Below are 22647 nucleotides of genomic sequence, written 5' to 3'. Positions count from 1 at the left end.
CACATTCCTGTTGTTCAGTTAAACACGTCTATTATGATGAATGGATTTTTTTTTTTTTAATTATTATTATTTTAATTAGTACAGACAAAACACCTTTTTGACAAAACATATAAATTTGATCACCTTATAATCTGCTTTAATCAAATTATGACCTTTGATTCTATTATTAAACACAGATAATGATTGTTTTTGTGAGATTAAATGTCTGCTCAATGTCTTTTATTTCCTGTCCTGAAAAAAAGAGAACAATCCGCAAGACCATTATTGCATTTGTGCAACCATTTCACAGGTAAGCGCTGCCCCCTGCTGGTAATTATTGACTTATCATGGCATGCGCATCCTCTATATAGTATTTCTTCCAAAATGAAATGTTCGTGACTGAAGACGGTGTATTTTCAGTGTCTAATTAATATTTCACTGACAATTTCAGAGGAGGATACCATAAAACTGCATAGCAACGAACTACATTTCCAATAGTACCCGCTTACTGAATTTGATTCTGAAACCCTCCAGAGTTTGACCACAACCTTTACGTCTTCCATCATTTTTATTCAAAGCTATGCGTATTTATCAAAATGTTGACAGGCCTGCTCTCTGCTACATCCTCGCACCATGAGTTCGTGACCGCGCATTTAAAATTTAAGCGTGGCGAGGAAGACTGTCGTGGACGCGCACAGGAGGCTTGACGTCACTGAGGCGCCCTGGCTCTCCTGAGCCGCTGGTACTGCTGGTAAAAAGATGGGAAAATCAGATAGACGTCTACCGAGTAATTAACATAAAATCACCGCTTTGCAGCTGATTTCCACCCACTTGACAGAGGATTCATTACTGGCACCGGTTTGAGCTCTACCAGACCACGGGAAAGGTAGTTTGTTTGGAGAGGTTTGTCTCCACTGGCTATTGTGTTAGCGAGAAAAAATAGAGGTTCTGCTTGACCACATAAATTGGATGGACAAGCCTCCATATGTCACGTCGAGCTAACGCTAAACGTTATGTGTGTTTGATATTTTAGCTCTTTCTGTAACATCTAGTGGACTATGTGAAGCTCTGAATGAAGAAAACCGTAGCTTAAAATTAAAATTCGCTCAGTAGAGGAGGTGGAAAATGGATATGGTTTGATATGGGTGTCTCCAAAGCAGACCCTGTACGTTGTCGTAAGGATTGTGCAAAATGCTTCATTTCTGGCTTAATGTGTAACAACTGGACACCGCGTTCAATGAACTCATAACACCAAATACATATCTATCTATCTGAGAGGCTATTTTTCGTATTTGTATTCATTTTTACAAGCTGGGAGATTTTTTTTTTCCCTGACAGAGTCCACCATGGACCAATCCCCTTTGCCTCCCTTGCTAGTTTTAATCCATAGCGTCAGCACATTGCAAAAAAAATGATTCCTTTATTCAAGATTTAGTCCTCAGGCAAAATATGTGTACACACGTCTCAAGCAAAACGACAACAATTTGGGAATAAGACGTACTTAAAGGTTGAAATGTCAGCTTTCACTGTTAGCCGGTATGTTAACGTAACGTTAGCTGCTAGCAAGGCCACGCAGGCTGCTAGTTAAACGGCTGTGGAGGAAATTCAGTTAAAAACTAAAATATAAAACAGAACCAACCACAACAGTCAGACACATTTCCGTACACAAAATATACTTGAAGTATAACTCTTGTGACGGGAGATACTAAAATTTTGACTCCAACGCTACTTAACAACAGGTACAACATTACAGCATTCAACTTAACCTTAGATAGTAGGATTAACCTAAAATCAGTGTCTACAAAACTTTTTCACATCTGTCCTGAGGTAGATATGCAATAGGCTGATTAGGAAAGGACTTTGTACTAAGGGACGCCATCTGAGAAGAATATTTGTTCTTAGGCATGACTTTATACAGTTACATAACTGTCTGCTTTGCAGGAATTAATCCAGTTAAGACAGTGAAACCAAAGCACAGAGTAGGCATCGCAACTCATTCTCATTGTGCTAAATGTTAAAAAGTGACCCAAATTAAAATGTTTAGTTGCTCATTTGCTGGAGATGGATAGAGATGTCTTCAATGACCTCCAGTGGACTCTAGACTGCACAATAAAACCACTGCCGCAGAGTTTGATGCTGATATATTCGGTTTTCGATAATACTTTGTGAAATTTACATTCATACGCATGTCTTAATAATTTGTATGGTATGCTGTATGGTATTGTTGTGCAATTTATAGGGAACAACTGTGTTTTCTTTGCAGATTGGTGTCATAATTTGTGACGCTCACTAGCTCCTGTTGGAAGAGGGAAGTCTTTTTTTTTTTTTATCATGAACATTGTGCCGACCATCTCCAGTTGAAGCAGGGTCAACGCCACATTTTCACACAATTGCTGAGAGTTAACACCGCAAAATCAGCAAGAATATAACAGACACAGTTCATACTTCCGTTTTGCAGTCAGCTCCATTCTTCTATTTAGCAGAAGATGTATGGTAGTGCCCGCTCTGTTGGCAGAGGGGATGCCAACCATAGTGAAGGAAGAGATGGCGGTGGCACTGGTAACCAGGGATCTGGTCGTTCTCCTCGCCTTCCCCGCTCTCCTCGGATGGGACATCGTCGCACCAACAGCACTGGAGGCAGTGGAGTGGGGCCTGGCGGAGCAGGAGGAAAGACACTTTCCATGGAGAACATCCAGTCCCTCAACGCTGCATATGCCACCTCAGGCCCAATGTACCTGAGTGACAATGAGGTCGCCATGGCAGGGGACCACCTTCCCAAAAGTGGCGGGACTGTGACGACCATGGGGAGACAAAGGGTGACATATGGGTCGAGGGGCAGCAGCAGCGGAGTGGTTGCTGCTAGCACTCCCAACATCTCCACCTCAGTGCCTGCCAATGCTGTGTTGCCAGCAGGCATGATGGCGGGTGATGCTCTAGCTTTTGGGGACCACCACATGGCCTCCACTGTGCCTCATTCTCTGAGGCAGGCCAGAGACAACACCATACTTGACCTTCAAGCCCAACTTAAAGAGGTATTTTTCTCCATGTTTGCAGATTCGCTCTATCAAGGATCTGGAATTTTTTTTAAGACTTAACTTGCTAGGTTTGACAGACCATATACTGGTATCCAGTATTTATGTACTACTCCTTTATCCTGCGTTACAGGTGCTGCGTGAGAATGAGATGCTGCGCCGGGAAGTGGAAGTTAAAGAGAGCAAGCTCAGTTCCTCTATGAATTCTATCAAGACCTTTTGGAGCCCAGAGTTAAAGAAGGAGCGAGCTCTCAGGAAAGATGAGGTTTCTAAGATTGCTGTCTGGAAGGAACAATACCGTGTGATTCAAGATGAAGCACAGGTGAGTGTTCCCTTATATTTGTCTGAAGAGATTGCATAGATGAGTTTGTCTCAGAATTCCTGTTTCTGAGCTCATCAACTAATTTTTCTCAATTTGTACAGTCATCAGTCTGCCTGGGTCAAATATGTTTCACTGGAGAAATACATTTTACAGTGTGTCAGCTTTAGTGCAAGCATGTTTCTCTCCCTCTTTTTTCTCTCTCGGCATAGATTAGAGACAGTTTTTGAAAATCCAGTTAATCCTCTTATATGCAGCTATATGCTCATGCTTAATAGATGAAACAGGCCATAAGTCTGATGGCGGCATTAGCATCTCTATATGTTTCAGAAATTGTTGGATGTGGTGAACAAGATAAAAATGTGGATAAAGTGAAACTAGGTATATGTGCAGTATTCTCACAACTTAAGAGTGATTTTAAAAATGATCTTCAATCATGGGTAATAGTAATAAAGGAGCACTTGTGAACTTTGCTTTTTACTTATTATTTTAATTATGTGCCTTTCAACAACCTTGAAGTGAAATTACCAAAAATCAGATGAATACATGTTATACACTTGTCTTTCAACAGAAATCAATACCAAAACTATAGAATCCACTCAGAATCATAGAGCTGAGAGTAGACTGAATTTAGACGGAAGAAGAACATTTGTGAGAGTCAGAGTTTCTATGTGTACTATCTGTGTTTGATTGCTTTTATGAGATTACGAGATTTTATCAATTTGCTTTTTTTTTTGTTTTTGTTTTTTTAAAATGGGGTGTGAAAATTATAGTCTTCACATTGTCGTTTCCATTACCTGTCAAAAAGAAGTATAGAACAGTTAACTGGACTTGTTATTGTAGTGGAACATGTGTTGCCATTCATCTAGTTGGCTTCTTCATTTCTGATGTCAGGTGCAGAAGCCCAGCGTTTTCAAATGCCTTGTGTTTCCTGTAATTTCTACTGTGTCAATTTTCTCTTGTTTTTCTCTTCCTTGGCCCTGGATCTAATAGGCTTAGCAAAATTTCAGTCTGTGTCCATCTGCACACGTGCATAGACACTGTACGCACACATTTAAATAGAGAATACATACTCAGAAAATCTGTTTGTAAAAACCTGCTGTATGTTGTGGAAACTGTGCAAATTAAGTTTCTGTAATGAAGAGGAATAGTCTTTGTTTCACTGTGGTTCTTAATGGATGGGCTGACCTGTATAATTTGCTGTTTTCACTCCTGCTGAGTCACAGAATCACATTGTGGACTAATTCCTAGTAATGCCCGACTAGCGCAGGGCAAATTAGTGGGTGTTGTAATTTAAAGATGTCAGCCTCCACCTCCCACGCTGGCACACATGCAGCAGAAAGCACAGACACACAGACACTCAAAAGGCATTTGGTTAAGTGTGGCTTCAGTTAAACTGCATCCTCATTGAACATCATTGAACATAGGTCCAACTGACTGTGCATACATCTGCAGTTGTATGTTTCATTCATTTGTATGTGTAGTTTTGATGTGTCTCTGTGCTATGCTGATATGTGCGCTGGCCACAGTGTTTTCAAATCCCAACTACAAGACATTTTTCTCTGTCATCATCTTTGAGAAGTGACTGCTATTACCCAGTGTGTAAAAGTGTTAAATGGCTGTCATCTTCCTTTTCCCATCAAAAAGGCTCAGATACTCACCTAATAATCATCAGTTATTTCTTGCTAAATACTTCTTGCCACATGGATAAAAAATCACATATATCACAGGATGTTGTGAAATGCTAATGAGGTTTTATCAGCTGATACACAGTAGTAGTGAAGTTATTGCAACAGACATGAGATTCGAAGATGGGCAGAATAAAGAAAAGGAACGAATGTAAAACACAGAGCATCATTTTAACTTAATACAGTTTGTCCAGTTGTGTGGATGCTCTGTAGCAGAGGTTTGGTTTTGTTTTGTTACGAGCTGTGACAGACTATTAAGCTCAGTTTAGTTAGTGCATCACATCTCTTATGCTTTGTGCTCTCTCAAACGCCTGACTGTTATCTCTCCTCAGGCAGAGAGTGAGAATATAGGAGGGGAAGGGGGAAGGTGTGTGTGTGTGGGTGTGTGTTTGTCTGCGTGTGGGGGTGCGTGCGTGCGTGCATGCGTGTGTGTGTTTCCGTGCTTGTCCGTGCATGCATCTGGGTGTGTGTATGTTGGAGGGTGGATCGGTGCAGTCACAGCAGTGAGTCAGCCTTAGTCACGGGGTGGAGAAGGTGATGGAGAGGGAGGGTTAGTGAGAGGAGAGGTGAGAGTATTGGAGGGAAGAGATAGGGTGAGAGCAGGCAAGGTAGATGGATGGTGTGTGAGGAGGAGAATAGTGTGTGTGCCGGTGATGGGAGAAGGAGAAAATGACAAAGGAAGGAAAGGGAGGGGGCTGGAGGAGGAGGACAGAGAGAAACGAAGGCAGACACTGACTTCTCTCTTTGTTCTGTCGACTGAAAACACTCACAGCTGCTTCAGACCAGAGTGTAACACAGCCTTGTGTTACTGTCTCACAGCAACCCTGCCAAGTGTCCGTGGCATCAGATGCCACAAACAATGCAATACTATACAGGGCTGATTGTGTTTCACTACTTGTATTTGTATGAGCATGAAATGTAACACTGTCCACAAAGCCTGGTTGTTGGGGGTGCATAGGGCACTGCTACATTTTCAGTCATGATTAGAGGCTGATTTTTTTAATTTATTTTTTTTAAACAAGCTGAAACACAATATTACTCCATTCTATAAACAGGGCTGATGGTAGCCCCTGTATAATTCAAATCATCAATATATTTCTTCACCTCATTTACTCCTGTGTAAATTATTTTGTAATAAAGAGAGAAGAACAGATGAATGTTAACAAAAGCATGTCTCTTATTTGTCTCTAGCATCTCCAGATGACTGTTCAGGCTCTCCAGGATGAGCTGAGGATCCAGCGGGACCTGAACCAGCTGCTGCAGCAAGATCCCGCCAGCCAAGGCCGGGACCTGGCCCTGACATCTGAACCGACAGAGGAGAACTACCGGCGGCTACAGGCCGAACATGAGAGGCAGGCCAAAGAGCTCTTCCTCCTAAGAAAGACCCTGGAGGAGATGGAGCTGAGGATTGACACACAGAAACAAACCCTGGGAGCCAGAGATGAATCCATTAAGAAACTTCTGGAGATGCTGCAGAGCAAAGGTAGTTTTGAGCCTCAGCAGAAAAGCAGAGCACTAGGTTTACAGGTTTCCTTCTTCTGGCCAATGGATTCTGATCCTTTAAAAAAAAAAACAATGTTTACAGGAGATTGCTGGTTTTTCCCACAAACATTTTGGTTATCAAGGCTATCACTGTAAGTGGCTGTGGTTGCTTCTTACTTGTTCCCCCTCATCTCAACCAAAGGCATTTCCCCTGTTGGCCCAATATAGGTTTCTTTTCTCCATTAACTGACCACAAAGCATGCTTTACCAACCCAAGCATGCTTCTGAGGCTGCAAACATTCAAGGGCTTCATGTATAGGTGTCTCTCAGAATAATTGCATGTTATGGTCTAAAGGGCAAGAAATACTCAGAATATCACTAGAATTTGACTATGAAGACACCTAAAACCAATTTAAACCCTATATCTTACATAAAGAGAATACTAAATAAAATGAAAATACAAAAATAAAAAAATAACACGAGTAAATTAAATTCTGTGTGCTTTAGCTATTTGATATGTTTTCTGGTGTAAGTTAACCACATGGATTATGATGCTCAAATTGACTATTATAAAGTCTGAAACTTTCAATCACATAAACATGTTTTACCCATTTCATTGTGGTAACCAGGTTGCTATGTTTGTTTTGTTAGGGCCATCTGCAAAGGCATCAGAGGAGGACCAGGAGCGGACCAGGAGGCTGGCTGATGCAGAGATGCACAGGCATCACCTTGAGAGTTTACTGGACCAGAGAGAAAGAGAGATTTCTGCACTAAGAGAGGTAAAGTCCAATACAACCATGGGAGATGTGTATACAACAATCTGTTTCTGTGGTTATATTTTTTACTGGCTGATCTGAAACTTTACATAGATACTGTAGTTTATCAATACAAGAAACTTAGTTTCTTTTGACCCAACAGGAGCTTCACCGTCGGTACGAGGGAACCCCTGAGTCCACCAAAACTAAGGCTCTCCAGACTGTTATCGACATGAAAGTGAGGATTTAAATAGAGCAATGTGTGTGATTACGTATGCGGTGTGTCACACTTGTGCATGTGTTAACTCCTCTTCATCAACTTCAGGATGCAAAAATCAACTCAATGGACCGCAGCCTGAGGGACATGGAGGAGGAACTGCTAATGCTGAAATCCAATGGACTTCTGAGCTGTGAAGAGCGTCAGGAGGAGATGAAGCAGATGGAGGTGTACCGCAGCCACACCAAGTTCATGAAGAACAAGGTCATAGACAACATGACAGTTACTTTGACTAAACTGCTGTAATTCTGCATCACTTACATATCTATATATCTCAATACCCCCCTCTTCCTTGTTCTTCCCCCTCTGCTTTTACTTTTTCAGATGGAGCAGGTCAAGCAGGACCTCTCTAGGAAGGACACTGAGCTGCTTGGTTTGCAGACTAAACTGGAGACACTCACCAACCAGTTCTCAGACAGCAAGCAACACATTGAAGTTCTCAAGGAGTCTCTCACTGCCAAGGAGCAGCGAGCTGCCATCTTACAGACAGAGGTACAGCAGATGTATATATACTTAATACGCCCAGACGACTTTAGAATAGCTATGTAGCAAGTGCACTTGTATATACTTTATGCAGTGAGGGGAGAGACTTGTTCGTTCTAATTTGGACTGATAGTACTACAAACAATAGCACAGGCGTTATGACCACCCTATGTTAACAAAGTTTTCTGTTTTCTTTTGTCTTTGCTCACATGTCTGTCTTTTCCTGGCCAGGTTGATGCCTTGCGCCTGCGCTTGGAAGAAAAAGAGGCAACTCTGAATAAGAAAAGCAAGCAGATACAAGAAATGTCAGAAGAGAAGGGCACACTCAATGGGGAAATCCACGACCTCAAGGACATGCTGGAGGTTAAAGAGCGCAAAGTTAATGTGCTACAGAAGAAGGTGATTTGGATTAAGAGCCATTTAAAAATCTTATGTTGAGTGAAATGGCCACAAAGATGCATCCATCATGTCAGAGCACCTGTCCAGTGGTTGGTGTTTATTTTGACTGATGGTTGCTTGTTTGCTTTGCAGATTGAGAACCTGCAGGAGCAGCTGAGGGACAAGGAGAAGCAGATGAGCAGCCTGAAGGAGAGAGTAAAGTCTTTGCAAGCAGACACTTCCAACACTGACACTGCTCTCACCACACTGGAAGAATCTCTGGCAGAAAAGGTGAATTTATGTCTGCACAAACTCAGTGACAGGTGCATTAGCAAACTGAAGTTTGTACCTATTTGTGTTCAGTTGTAGCGATGTACATGTGTTTCTTATGTTTTTGAAGTCAATTTGTTTCCTCCAACTCAACTTAGGAGCGCATCATTGAACGTCTAAAGGAGCAGCGAGACAGAGACGATCGGGAGAGGACAGAGGAGCTTGACTGTACCAAGAAGGAACTGAAAGAGTTAAAGGAAAGACTGAGCTTACTGCAGGGAGACCTGTCAGACAGAGAGGTGAGGAACAGTTTCAGAAACACAGGCTCTTGTATACTGTATTTTTTTGTCCATTGGTCTCACTTTTATGATGAGTCATGGATGCCATTATTAGATCTAATGTATTTTCAGTCTCCTCAGTCCCATGCTCTGGTAGCTTGATAAGCTGAAACAGGTTCATCCATACTTTTATACTTATGCTGTGTATGTGGGCGTGTGTATGTGCAGACCTCACTGTTGGACCTGAAGGAGCATGCATCATCCCTGGCCTCGTCAGGGCTGAAGAAGGACTCAAAACTCAAGAGTCTGGAGATCACCCTGGAGCAGAAAAAGGAGGAGTGCCTGAAACTGGAGAACCAGCTTAAGAGAGTAAGATGCTTCATAGAATAATCAGCCAGGGTGTGACAAGCTCAACACAACACAATCCCACTTAGTTTTCATTCGTTTTCTGATCTCTGCCCACTAACCCTGAAAGGGACTACAGCTGATTTCTAGCATCTTGTCCTCTGTCAGGCTCAAAATGCAGCCCTGGAGGCTCAGGCTAATACCGAGCTGGCCGAGCGCATTAGGAACCTTGAGCAGGAAGTGGCCCGCCACAAAGAGGATTCTGGGAAGGCCCAGGCTGAGGTGGACCGCTTACTGGAGATCCTTCGGGAAATGGAGAATGAGAAGAATGACAAAGATAAAAAGATCAGTGAGCTGGAGAGGTGGGTGGAAACATGCATGTGAAGTACACCTGAAAGATTTGGACTCTGCAACATTACCATTGTCCCTATTCAGTAGTTAATGAATGTTTGTGCGCAGGGGGTGTCTGATTGTTAACCCTGAAATAAGTATTGTCTTTAATTTTCACAATGTAGAGATTTTGTTGTGTCTGTCTCACAGATGTTTTGAATGACTGAGTCTTTTATGCACTGTTTTTTGTATTGTTCAGCAGCTGAGCTTTCTGCTTTCTGCTAGCTTGGACTTGTGACCACTGTTCCTCTTAAGTGATGCAAATTTTCCTTCACTGACTTCATGTAACCCTGGAGACTGTTGCCCCTGGCACATTAAATGGTGGATTTTAGTGTAATTTGGCCATCTGCCATTTGGCATTTTAGCAACATTGCTGTGAAAGCTGTTGTGGTGAATGTTACAGCTATAGTAATTGACAGAGCCAAGCTGTCTTTCATATAGTGTTTCTAACACTGTTGTCAAATCCTTGTATGTGGTAAATTATGAGGTCTCCCCTCTTCCTCTCTTTTTTCTTCAAATCTGTTCATCTTCCTGGTCTGAGTCTGTTTTTCTCTTTACTGCTTTCTTGTCTTTATACCGGAAATCTCTCACCCTACCAGTTTGACCTCCAGGTTAGTATTTGCTCTTTTTCTCTCTCTCCTCCTGACATATTTTTACTCTGTCTTCTTCTCACATTTCTCTCCCTTTGTTTCTCTTCACCTCTTGCCTCTCCTTAGTATGTTGTGCTGCAAGCAATTTCCTTGTCCTGACGTATTGAACTCTTTTTCTTTTGTCTTACCCCTGCTCTTGCTCATTTTTCCTCTTTCGCCTTCTTATTATTCTCTTTCACCCTGAGTCAAATCTGAGATTAACTCTTTGCAGGGCTGTTAAATCTTACCAAAGCCAGCCTGTAAGGCTACCTTTGTAACTGCGTGTTTTTAAAAAGGAACGTTTTTCACGGGATCACATCCCTTGATCCCTCTATATAAAATAATTTATTTGCACTTTTTTCCCCCCACATTCATTTTTCATTTGGATTGACAACTCCTGCATGTATTTTTTTCAATATAGACTGACTTGAACCTGTACATAACTCCACCCATGTATCCCATGGTGTCCTTTAGGCAGATGAAGGACCAGACGAAAAAGGTGGCATCTCTGAAGCACAAAGAGCAGGTGGAGAAAAGCAGGAATGCTCGACTCATGGACGAGGCTAGAAAGAGGGAGGACAACCTGTCTGAGACCTCCCAGCAGGTGAAGGTAAGGCTTGTGTGTGGATCACTTTGACTGTATGCATTTTCTGACACTGACCTCAATGCTTCTGCCCCGAAGGACACTCTGCGTCAGAAGACGGAGCGTATAGAGGAACTGGAAGAGGCCCTGAGAGAGAGCGTTCAGATCACTGCTGAGCGAGAGATGGTGCTTGCACAAGAGGAGGCTGCCAGGTCACTGCAGGAGAAACAGGTACACAAACACACCCAATCGTGACAGAGCAATATTAATCAAGCCACTGGATCACATCTACAGTACATGCATATCTAAACACATCTGTGTACAGATATCAAACACCTTCATATACTGAGATTCTTTCTCCTTCACCTTTTTGCTGCCATTGTGGTGTTTCTCATCCCTTCTTCACCTCCCTGCTCTCCTCTGGCCTCCTTCTCTTTCTCAGTTCTTTTATCTTTGCTTGTCGTTTTCTCTTGTTTCTCTCTGCTACACACTGCCTCTCAGAAGCACTCACTCAAACCAATGCATGAGTCCAACCTCGCCCACTTTAAGTGGTCTAAGGTATGAGCCCAGTATGTGTGACCTCCATCAGTGAGCAACAACAATTACATAGGGTGGAAACAATAGCGCCAACACCTCTACAATTCATGCAGTCCCATGCAATAGATGTGTTTGTGAAGTTTTTGGGGCCTTTGAGTTTGATTGATGTTGGACTGCATGTCTTTGTAAAGTGTTGCTGTTGTTTCCAGCCCATGTAATTTTCATGTTATTTTGTTTACCTGTTGTTTGCTTATAAAACATGGTTATTAATTAGGTCTTGCATATGCCAAATAGGCAAAAACTTTGATCATCTGGGGATGAATTATTCACTCCCTCATTCAGTTAACTGTGAATGAAGTATATATTGATATGAGATAGAGGAACCCCTGTGCCTTTTTTAAGTAAATAACAAGTAAATGAAATTTAGTGCTGTAATTTAAAGGTACTTGTGTTACAGTTGACCACTTGTCCTTCCCAAAAGCCCACTTGAATTCTGCCCCTGCCTCTTATTAAAGCAGTTCAAAAAGTATTTTCTTTAAAAAATCCCTATGCTTTCACTGTTGGATTTAGATAATCTGTTCTTACTGTATTCTTGATTGAAGTGTTTGTGTATGTGTGTGTTCCCAGATGGAGGAGCTGCTGGGGGCCATGGAGAAGGTGAAGCAGGAGCTGGAGTCTATGAGGGCCAAGCTGGCCTCCACCCAGCAGTCTCTGTGTGAGAAAGAGGCACACCTCACAACCCTGCGAGCTGAGCGCAGGAAACACCTGGAGGAGGTGCTGGAGATGAAGTAAGACACACACACACACACACACACACACACACACACACACAGTTGGATGGAGTATACCCTGGATTATTGATTGCTACCTTAATCTTGTAAAATGTCATCCAATTCTGGCCTTCCCCAGCTGGCAGGATGATTTTGTGCAATGAATTATAAATGATAATTGAGCTATTTACTTGTGTGGTAAAATGCCATATTGTTTCACCCCCACCTAACAGACAGGAGGCGCTGTTGGCTGCTATCAGCGAAAAGGACGCTAACATTGCCCTTCTGGAGTTATCCTCCTCTAAGAAGAAGAAGACCCAGGATGAGGTGGCTCTGCTGAAGCGGGAGAAGGACAGACTGGTGCAACAGCTCAAGCAGCAGGTAGGGAGGCGTCTTCTGCCATCCACTGAGGGGAATACATGACTAAGACATCACATCAGTTCAAATTTTGGAAAAAAGTGTGACTTTCCACAATAATTTGTGTAACCACCAGATACACTGTAAAATTACATGCCAGATACCAGTAAAATATGTCTTTGACATAATGTTTCCCAGCAGGAACTTATTCTGTCGATAATATTTGAAGTCCCTGGATGTAAACAGTTTTTCTTTTTCCCTGCTGACCTCCATATACAAAAGTTTTTAACTTATGCCTTTGCTTTGAAAGCAAGTAGGATGACACAGTTTCTTTAACATGACTCTTGGCACTTTTATGAGCCTGGGTCACATATATTTGTAGTTTCAGCAATTTTTATACAGCCTATGAGACCATTTTACACTACTTGTATTACTCGTCACCGTTTTTGGCTATCACCACACCACCAGGTTTCAGAAAATGGTAAAGTGTTATTACAAAAGATGACCAAAACTACTCAAATAAGCTTAATTTAAAAAAATGTTTCATTTTAGACATTCTTTGTTATCACATTGCTCTTTCTCCCCTCTCTTCTTCATGTCACAGAAGTGTTTGTTTTAATCCTTACTGTCTTTAATGTACAGACTCAGAACAGGATGAAGCTGATGGCAGACAACTATGAGGATGACCATTTGAAGACTGCCCCTGACCAGACAAATCACAAACCCTCTCCAGATCAGGTAGCTTACTTAACCACCAATTAGCTGGATCATGTCTGTATTTCATCCTCAACAGCTTTTCTAAAATTTCTGCAACTGATTGGTTAACAAGGTAATGTTTGTTGTGAAGAGGTTTGGAACTGATACCTGCTGTCTGAAGGGGATTATGATATAATACATTTTCTTTTGTCCTTTTTAACTTTTTTGTCTGTAAACAAACTAACCAAATGTTCTTTTCTAATGCTGCGATTGGCTTACCATGTGGCTAACAGGATGATGAGGAGGGTATTTGGGCGTAGCCAACCTTTTGCCCTCCCCCTCTCTCTCTCAGCCATTTTGTTCAGAAGGGTGAGCTCGTGTGAAAAGCAGACCTGTCACACCTTTCTTCATCGTTGCTCTGTGGCACGTTTACCTGTCTTCCATTTCATTTGTGGTTTTCTTTTTGTCACGTCATTCCTCTCTTCTTAATGCTGATGGTCACTGTCATCATTGCTTTGTCGTTCTGAAAGAGCAGTTCTTACCACTCTTCCGGTGCTTTAACACTGGTTATGTATTGCTTCTTAGTGGCTTATGGGATAGGGATCAGTTGTGTGTGTGTGTGTGTGTGTGTGTGTGTGTGTGTGTGTGTGTGTGTGTGTTTGCATGCACAAGCTAAGAGGATGAGATGATTTTGATTCTGGCTTAGTCTCATCGCCTCAGACTAAGGCATCTTAGCTTTGCATGCCACTGCTCTTATACTAATGAATGGCTGCTCACATTTTGACTCACACAAACAGGTGTTGCACTGGACAACATAATTAGAGGTCGAAGAAGTTCCTTTGTAAGACATTTTCTTGAGCTGCACATACATAGATAACAAGCATACATGTGCTAATCATGTACCTGAGGAGGTGAGATGGTGATGCGTTCATAAGCATGCATGCAGATGATGATGTTCTGTTTTTCTCTCATGAAAAAAACTTTTTTTTTTTTTTTTTTGTCATGCAAATGGTGTCTTGTGCTTGTGTCAATCATTGTGTTCAACCATTGAAATGGGAGCATAACTCCTCCTTTGTTAGTGTGTAGTCTGAAGAAAATTAATTTTTCTTCCCCTTTCTCTCTGTTCCTCACCTCTCTTTCTTTTCTGCCTCACACTCTCTTCCCCTCCCTCCCACCCTGCAGATGATACCCCCTCTTCTAGCCCTGTCCCAGAACCGCAGTAAGCTCAAGCTCTACATCGCCCACCTGACAGACCTCTGCCATGACCGGGACCCCAGCATCCTCAGCCAGCTCACGCCGCCCTCTCACTACCACCACAGCGACCCCGAAGACTGGGAGGAGGGGCTCCAGAAGATGAGTGTCGAACAGGTAGTGGAGGAACTCTCAGTCACTCTTAAGTAGTGATTCTTGTGTATGGGTTTTTTTTTTTTCAGTGAAGCTATGTGCCATTTTCAAGAAGCTTTCAAACTGATTTAAATATCCCCGTAATATGCTTTTATTTTATTTACACCATGCAGAATTTTGGTGATGGTTGGATTTAAATGCATTTTAAAAGAAACTAATTCATGCTCTCTTCCCTCCAGTTGGAGCGGGAGCTGGAGGTGTGTGAGAAGGAGAGTGGAGAGCTGCAGGAGTACGCCAACTCTGTTCTCCAGCAGATCGCAGACTACTGCCCTGATATCCTGGAGCAGGTTGTCAATGCCCTGGAGGAGTCGTGCTGACAGCTCTGACCTCAGACACAACCCGGCTGACTACTGGTCTTTACATAACCTGTAGCTGAGCACAGGTGCCCCTACCTCCACCCAATGAGGCTCCAGGAAGGAAGGAAGTTATGAAGAAAGGAAGGAATAAAGCGGGGGGCATTATCTCAACCCACTGAGCTCTAATTCTTTGTTCCCCTCATCCACCCTGGAACAAACTTTCATGAGCCCTGAGTGCTTTCCTGTCTCATGTTTCAAGCCTGCAAAAATCAAATTAGGGATGTTCACAAAGTCTGTTAGATATGTCACTTGGAGCAAATGTCAGATTACTCACTGCAAACTGAGGCCTGTTCTTTTAATGATGGCCATGGCAGATGGTGGAGTCACAGTGGGAAGAAAACTAATGTACATACTTCGACATTTGTCAGACGGGCAACAGCATACTTGAGTTAAGTCAGAAATTAAAGGTTTACCCTTTTGCATTTGTGAACACGCCAAATTTATTTTTTGCTTGTTGGATACTTGCTAAATATTATTGCACACCTGTAACTCTGGGACAGGTGCGTTGGGAGAGAAAAGATTTCAGATGAAAGAAGCAAACTTCCGCACAAAGTCTTTGAGTATACTGCCAACCTTCCTCTCCCTAGATGGCGTCATTCACAGCAGGAATTGCCAAATCAAGCACAGTTACCTCACCCACTTCTATCTCAGTCTTTTACCCCTTGGAATTCTCTCACTAATCTTGTAAGTTTAAAGGGGTAAATTTATTCTTCACATGGGGCAGGAAAGCACTTTTTGCCTTGGAAAACTGGGGAGCTGCTACATCTAGAGGGGAGCAGATGAACTGAGTTCAGTGTGTAAATCACGGAGCCATGTAGATGCTTGCTTGGTGTTTTAGTCAGTGTTCTCTGAGCACTGGGTTGGAACCCAGTCTCTAGTTAGAATACAGCTGCTGGTGGCCAATCATCACTTTTTAACCAAATAAATGCAGCATGTTCTCTAAATGTTTCCTCTCCGAGCTGCAGATGTGTCTGTGTAGCCAGGATTAGGTTGTAGGTACGTTTTACTGTCGTCTGTGGCTGGGTCATTGGCGTGAGAGGGGGAACAAGGCCTGACCTTTGACACAGATCAAAGATCAGAATTTAGTTGTACTAAGTTTTCAATAGATGAGAGAGAGGGAAAAAAAGCTTTTTATTCTTGGTGACGTATTAAGTTTTAGATGGTTTTGCACACAACGTCCACTTGTTTATGAGGTATGCAATGTTTCTTTTGAGAACGTTCTAGTGGCCTTGGAGCATGCACAGAAATCAGTACTGGACCTTAAAGCAGGGATATTTATTCCTCTGTAATATTGGTGCTAAGGCATGATGTAGGGAATTTTCGATCTGATCCACTGATCATTCAGTCTCATCCAAAGTTTCTATAGATGTTAATTAAAGCCCACCTGCTCTTTAGTTTGCAGACTGAATCACTGAAGAATACAAGCGATACCCTTTTTCTTGGTTTTTTTCAGATCACTTACAAATGCAAGTGATGCCTCCTTTATTGTATTTTTTGAACTCTTCAGGGCTGAGGTTTTTAATTACTAAGTGCATCTACATTTACTTGCAAATGAAAGTCACTTTTCAGAAGTTTTGACTTTTTAGATCAGTTTGTAAATAACGTGATATTTAACACGTACAGTGACTGAATAAAGGTAATTAAGTGGAAGGTGTTGTGCATTCTTTTAAAAAAATCAGAAAAGTTAAAAGCAGTGCAGTTGTCTTTTGTGTCTAATTTTGTCTTCAGGACAAAATGTGTGTGTGTGACAGTACTGCCATAACTTGCAGAAAGTCATGTTCTATAGAGATATATATATATATATATATATATATAAATATCATACATATATATATAAAAATGTTTACTGTATGGATATGCATTGAATGTTTGCACAGAACCTTGAAGAGCAAGCTGCTCTGAACAAAAAGACCGTCAAGTTAGTGTCCTCAGCAGAAACTGAGGAAAGAAGTGTCAAAAAAAACAAAAAAACTTTTGTGTCAAAATAATGTGTGAACTACAAATGTTTTCAAACCGTGACTGTGTGATGGGAGAGTACTTTTCTTGCATTTATTTCTAATTGTCATTTTTATATATTTTCACCACATGGTGATGTAACTGTATTATCCTGAGATTCCAGTGTTGTCTTTTTTTTTCTTTCTTTTTTTTTTTGGTTCTTACCTGTTCTGTCATAGTTGATGTCAAAGGCAGATTGAGCGAAAGTGGACTAATAGCATGTCGTACTGAAAACATAACACTTCTGGTTTTGGAGGATGTTAGTTGGATGCTTGTTTTTGTACTTGATGTCTGTCAAACCTCTCCGAGTGAAGGTTAATTTCTTTTCATTCCTAACTCATTTACCTTACACCACTGGGTTCAGAGAAAGAAGAAGGCATTTTTTTTAAGTGTTTATTTCCCTTATTTTGGCCTGTGTGTCCCTGCCCTTGCCTTAATGTCTTGTCATCTTTTTCTCGACTCCTTATTGAGGAACACAGAGCTGATTAAGGGGCTTCTGTCAAGTTCATGGTATTCGTTTCTTTTCTTTTGCATTTGTACAAGAGATGTACTGCCTTCTGTCTGTTCGTGTTAAGAATCAAACTGTGTAAAAAGAAAGCAAAACAGACATGTTTGTCAGTTATTTGGATTTTGTATGTATGTAAATAAATAAATTATAAGCCTTGGTTTCTTGTTTAAGCATTTTTTCCCAAATCACAGAGATAAAGACTGCACTTATACTATAGGCTCCACCCAAATGTGTGGAAGCTTGACTGGTCTTTAACCAGATTTTAAAGGCAAACACTGTCAGTTTGTGACATTTGCAGCAGTTATGAATTTGATTTCATGGTACAAAAATACTTAAGTAACATCTAATAGTTTTAGACTGTACCACTTTTTGAAACCAAAAGGTATAATATGACTCTATTAGTATTTAATCCCACGTTTATCCAGTGCAAATGCTTATGCTTTAGTACCATTAGTAATGGTAGTATTGACATTCTGCATTGATTCACTTACCACAGACATTCACATTTACTATGTCATTTTATTATTTAACTCCTCAAGAAATTTCTCACTTTGCTTTCCCAGTCAAAAGCCAGTGCCACCTACAGCACTCGGTGTAAATGGTGAGTGCAAGAAAGTGCTCAAGAGTTCAAAATCCTACATGAGGAATATTATCATTTTGTTACAAATGTACGTGGTTTAATTAATTACAGTGATTGTTTACAAAAATAATCTTGAATCTCAGTCTGTTTAGTAGCACTTCAGGAGCTTTCACAATCTTCCTGAGCAGATAGTGTGTCCAGTTGTCATGGGGTTTTTTCTGAGCCCTTTAACACCAGCTGAAAGCTTCAGAACAGCTACTAGATTGACCCTGTGGTGAAAATGTGATTTCAGCAGACAAGAATATGAACTTTCAATCTCAGGATGAAAACTTACTTGGAAAATGGAGCATGGACATTGTGCTTGCAGTCTTCCTGATTGAGAAAAATGCATTTTAGTGTGAGTAAAGAAAGATACTGGGGTTTTACTCAGGGATAACTAAGTAGAATACTTGTCAATGGGGCTTTGAATCCATGTGCTGAGACACAGTGGTGTATTATCTTCATTTTTTACTAGTGCCAGTGGGATTCATTAGGTACTTTGCTGTGTAAATACATTTTTCTACAATACACCTCAAGTATTTATATACTGATATATACTGATAGTATATATCAGTTTGTTAAATGTGCATGAGGTGTGAATTCCTCCCTGCTGCAGAAGCTGGTTAAAATGTGAGGTATTAATAAATGGTATTACCTGCTGTGAAATAATTAAGATGATAATCTCCATCTTAATTACATAATTCACTCTAGATTTCATTTAGCAGTAGCTTCCTTTGAGATACTAAGCTTAAAAAACCAGAAGAAACTCTTCTGATTATCTTGTGCAGCACACACATAACAACTTGGCTATCAAGACTTAGATATTTCAAAATGGTACACCGAACACATAAGGTTATTATCATAACTCAAACAGTAATGGGTACAACTGTTAAAAATAACACAAACACTTGACAAGATTGAAACATATTTGCCATCTTTATTCATAAATATCACTACTGTATGAATATAAAACAATCTTAAATTACTGCTTTTTTTTAAACAAATACTCTGACACTATCATTGGAAGCTCCTCAGGAGAAAAACCACTGATGAACAGTTTAAGGTATTGCATATAGCCTGTGCAGCTGTTAATTACTATGCCTTATGTTGATGAACCTTTGACAGAGTAGCATACTGGAACATCTGATACATACTTATTTCCTCAGGAATATGAAACATAGCCAACTATACATAGGTAAACAAAGACAGACAAGGAGTGATCCACCCACTTCAATTTGAAGTACAATTTTGTCAACAAGTCATTCAATACAAAAAATATCGGTTACACAAATAAAAAATATGTCAGCCAAAAAAAACATTCTATCAAAACTTCAATCCACTGTACTCCAGACTTTCTGTTAAGAGTTAAAATGCCTACCTAATGAGATTTTTCTTAAATATCAAAATCTCCATTGGTGTGTGAGTCACAAAAATATGCAAAGTAATCTAGTATTCAGCGATAGTAGGCACTCCTGTGTTTGATGGGTGAGGTAGCTAGATAGTAAGAACTGTACACTGGCTGAGATTAAACAATGCACCTCTAAAGAGAGCACAAAACTGAAACAAAGTCAGTGGATATTGCAGCGGAGGTGGACAATATTCCAGTGATCAATGCTGAGTCCCTCTCCTTGTTTTTAGTCACAGTATAGAAGGTAAAATTAAGAAACCAAGCACTGTACACAATGAAACACATGTATACTATATAGGAGAGCTTTCACCTCACTCTCTCACTCTCAGTCATCTGCCACAGTCCCAGGTTTAACACTTTAAGGCACGGGAGCTGTGTTATCCTCTCCAGACCCCTCTTGGTGATCTTAGTACAACCGTACAGATCAATTCCTGTCAGCTGGGTCAGGTGGTCAGCTATCAACTCCAACCCTTTGTCTGTGATTCTCACACACTGTCCAATGTTGAGAGTCTTGAGTTCATGCATCTGGCGTACCATCCTGTTAATGCCATCATCACTGATGTGGCATGAACAAAGAGAGAGGGACTTGAGCTGATACAAGCCCTGGGCTATGTATGCCAGGCTCTGGTCCCCGATCTTATCACAGAAAGAGACATCAAGTCCGGACAGCCGGAGGGAGCCCATGGCCAGATGCATTATCCCTGTGTCACTGATGTTATCACAGGACCGCAGGTTCAGGCTGCACAAGTGGGTCATATGTGACAGGTGGATCATCCCTGCATCTGATATCCCTCCACAGAAGCTGAGGTTGAGCACTTTGAGCTTGTTTAGGCCCTTTGACACATGTTTGAGAGAAAGATCAGTCAACTTCTGACAGTCCTGCAAGGTTAACTTCTCCAGAGACAGGCAGCCCTCCGCAGCACTGCGGGTCATGCCAGACAGGTGACCGATGCCCACATCGGACACATGCCTGCAGCTGCGCAGGTTAAGGCTCTTGAGTCTGTGCAAGCCCCAGGCAATGAGCAACAGGCCCGTGTTTGTGATATTGCTGCATCCTCCAAGTTCAAGCACCTCCAAGTTTTTGAGGTACTGGGCAATCCTTCCCAGGCTGGAGTCTGTGATCTGTTTACAAAGGCTGAGGTTCAGCACCCGCAGTGACGGGATGTCCTGTACAAAGGCATGTCCGAGTCCGTTGTCTGTGAGGTTGAAGCACCCACACAGGTTAAGGCTTTCGATGTGCGGCATCCCTTGGATCACGTAGCTCAGACTTCGCCTCAGGCTGAGAATCTGAACTTTCTTGATCCCTCTGGTCTGCAGACTGGGGAACAGGGACGGGTTAGCTCGCCGCAGATGGAGCTTGGCTTCCACCCCCCTCCACACAGACTTGTGGTAGGACGCGTCTCTCCAGGCCGCGCACACTTGGGCTACTCTTCCTTTGTCTTTAACGTCCAGATAACTGAAAATAATGGCCAATATCTCAGGGAAAAGGCACGATATATGTGTCTCCATTTCAAACATGGCTGCAGGTTGACTGCTTTCAGCAGCAGAGGTTGCTTGTGGGCGACAATACTGTCGTAGTTAGCTCGCCGAAACTCTCCCGCAGAAGTTGCTGGCTGGCTCGGCAACGCTAGCTAATGTCAGCTAGCATACGGACAGGATAACTATAGCCGGTTAGCTTTGTGCGTAACCTAACAAAAATCCACCCATCTCAGCGGAGAGGGGTTTACTATTGAACTCAACAAAATGATGGTACAAATCAACTACTACCGGCACAGTTCTTGGTTTGAGGATGTGGACGCAGATTCAGGAAACTCCGAAAGGCAGTCTATTTACCTAGCGAGCTAGGCTAGCGCTATTAGCTAACGTCGGCGTAGCGTTAGCATTAGCTGTCTAAACTTGTGAGCTTCAAAGACGAACAACCTCCTTGTCCCAGCTTTCCAAAACAATTTATTCTTCACTCCACTTCATCGCAGAACATATCCAGGAACTTTTTTGTTTGTAGAAACTTTCAGCTACAGCGCCGCTTGCTCGTACAAAGGTGTCTGCCAGGATCCTTTACCTTCTGAGGCATTTCCAGCGGCGTCGGAGCATCCCGGATCTCCACTAATGAATAAACCGAATCTGGGGGTTCAAAGCCGGTTCAGACACCGACCAGCGGCTCCTACTGGAAGTACTAAGTATCGTTACTGTTGTGACTTGCTCCATAACACAACTCTAATAAAAACAACAAAAACATTTGGCTGCATTGAAAAAAGAGAATTAAATACTTCAGGTGCAAATTAGAACAATGTGGTTATTGTTTGATTCAAGCTACAAACAAACATGTTGCAAACAAACTGTATACAGGTCAAATATGAATGATCATACTCTATATTGTATAGGAGGTACATTAAGTTACTATATTGGAGAAAAATACAAAAATAGAAGATGCATGGGTGATTTCCCAAAACCTAAAACATCATCAGTTAATGACCAATAATTTATTGTAGGACATAATTAACATGTAATCAAATTTTAACCAGTTCAGTGGGCAAAATGTTTCCAGACCACTACTTTTTAAAAAAAATTATAACACAATGTGGATATCAGTTCACTTTATAACATACTTATAAAGCTGAGAAGAGGAATGTATGTATTATCTAAACTCATTTTTGGGGAGACTTGATGCCTTTCTAAATATTCTCATCCTATGTGCTAACTTTGAGACCAACTGCTTTAAAAGACTGTCTTTTGTTACAAGTTGCTTGATGTTTACCCCTGTAATCATTTCATTTATTATTTTTTTTACAATAATTTTGGCAGCTAAGAAAATAAAACAAAACAAAAGCAGCAGGACAAACAAAAAAAGTACTGTTTAGTGTGTTTAATATAAGTCATTAATATCTCTGTTGACTGTTAAAGTGGACATACAGAAAATTATATTTAGCAATGTGTTTGTTTTTTTTTTACTGTTTTTAAGCATACTTTTTTTTTTTAATGCCTCCACCCACATCAGTTGTGTGAATTTCCACACTCCTACATTGTGAGAGGACTTCAAGTCACTGCTAAATATTAATATCATAAGTGTTGAGAATACAAAACGTCTGGCTTGATTAAAATATGTGTGATG

The 22647-nt window shown here is 41.3% G+C and overlaps 2 protein-coding genes across 3 annotated transcripts; one reads left to right on the top strand and one right to left on the bottom strand.

The window, feature by feature from the left end:
* The first annotated feature begins 659 nt into the window (after positions 1–659).
* LOC139634956 (ELKS/Rab6-interacting/CAST family member 1-like) lies at positions 660–17668 on the top strand. Of its 2 annotated transcripts, XM_071501778.1 has the most exons (20): positions 661–865; positions 2243–3011; positions 3145–3333; positions 6210–6501; positions 7152–7279; positions 7419–7493; positions 7581–7736; positions 7857–8024; positions 8247–8414; positions 8547–8684; positions 8822–8962; positions 9170–9310; positions 9455–9648; positions 10780–10915; positions 10988–11119; positions 12053–12213; positions 12429–12576; positions 13195–13290; positions 14431–14616; positions 14832–17668. In XM_071501778.1, the coding sequence occupies exons 2-20, from the start codon at positions 2466–2468 to the stop codon at positions 14967–14969; spliced, it is 3333 nt and encodes a 1110-aa protein (XP_071357879.1). In that variant the 5' UTR covers positions 661–865; positions 2243–2465; the 3' UTR covers positions 14970–17668. The 2 variants fall into 2 exon arrangements, with proteins under 2 accessions (XP_071357887.1, XP_071357879.1); XM_071501786.1 differs by lacking the exons at positions 14431–14616; positions 14832–17668 and adding an exon at positions 13542–13568 and having other exon boundaries at positions 660–865.
* Positions 17669–19047: 1379 nt separating this feature from the next.
* Positions 19048–21846, bottom strand: LOC139634967 (F-box/LRR-repeat protein 14-like). The gene has a single exon (XM_071501799.1). The coding sequence runs from the start codon at positions 21054–21056 to the stop codon at positions 19845–19847; it is 1212 nt and encodes a 403-aa protein (XP_071357900.1). The 5' UTR covers positions 21057–21846; the 3' UTR covers positions 19048–19844.
* Between the last annotated feature and the right edge of the window lie 801 nt (positions 21847–22647).

The sequence above is a fragment of the Trachinotus anak genome, unplaced genomic scaffold, assembly GCF_046630095.1.
Source record: "Trachinotus anak isolate AG129_WGS33_773 ecotype Australia unplaced genomic scaffold, CSIRO_AGI_Tana_v1 ptg000002l, whole genome shotgun sequence".
Lineage (NCBI taxonomy): Eukaryota > Metazoa > Chordata > Actinopteri > Carangiformes > Carangidae > Trachinotus > Trachinotus anak.
The sequence above is the reverse complement of the archived record's forward strand: the minus strand, read 5'-3'. Positions and strand labels throughout refer to the sequence as shown.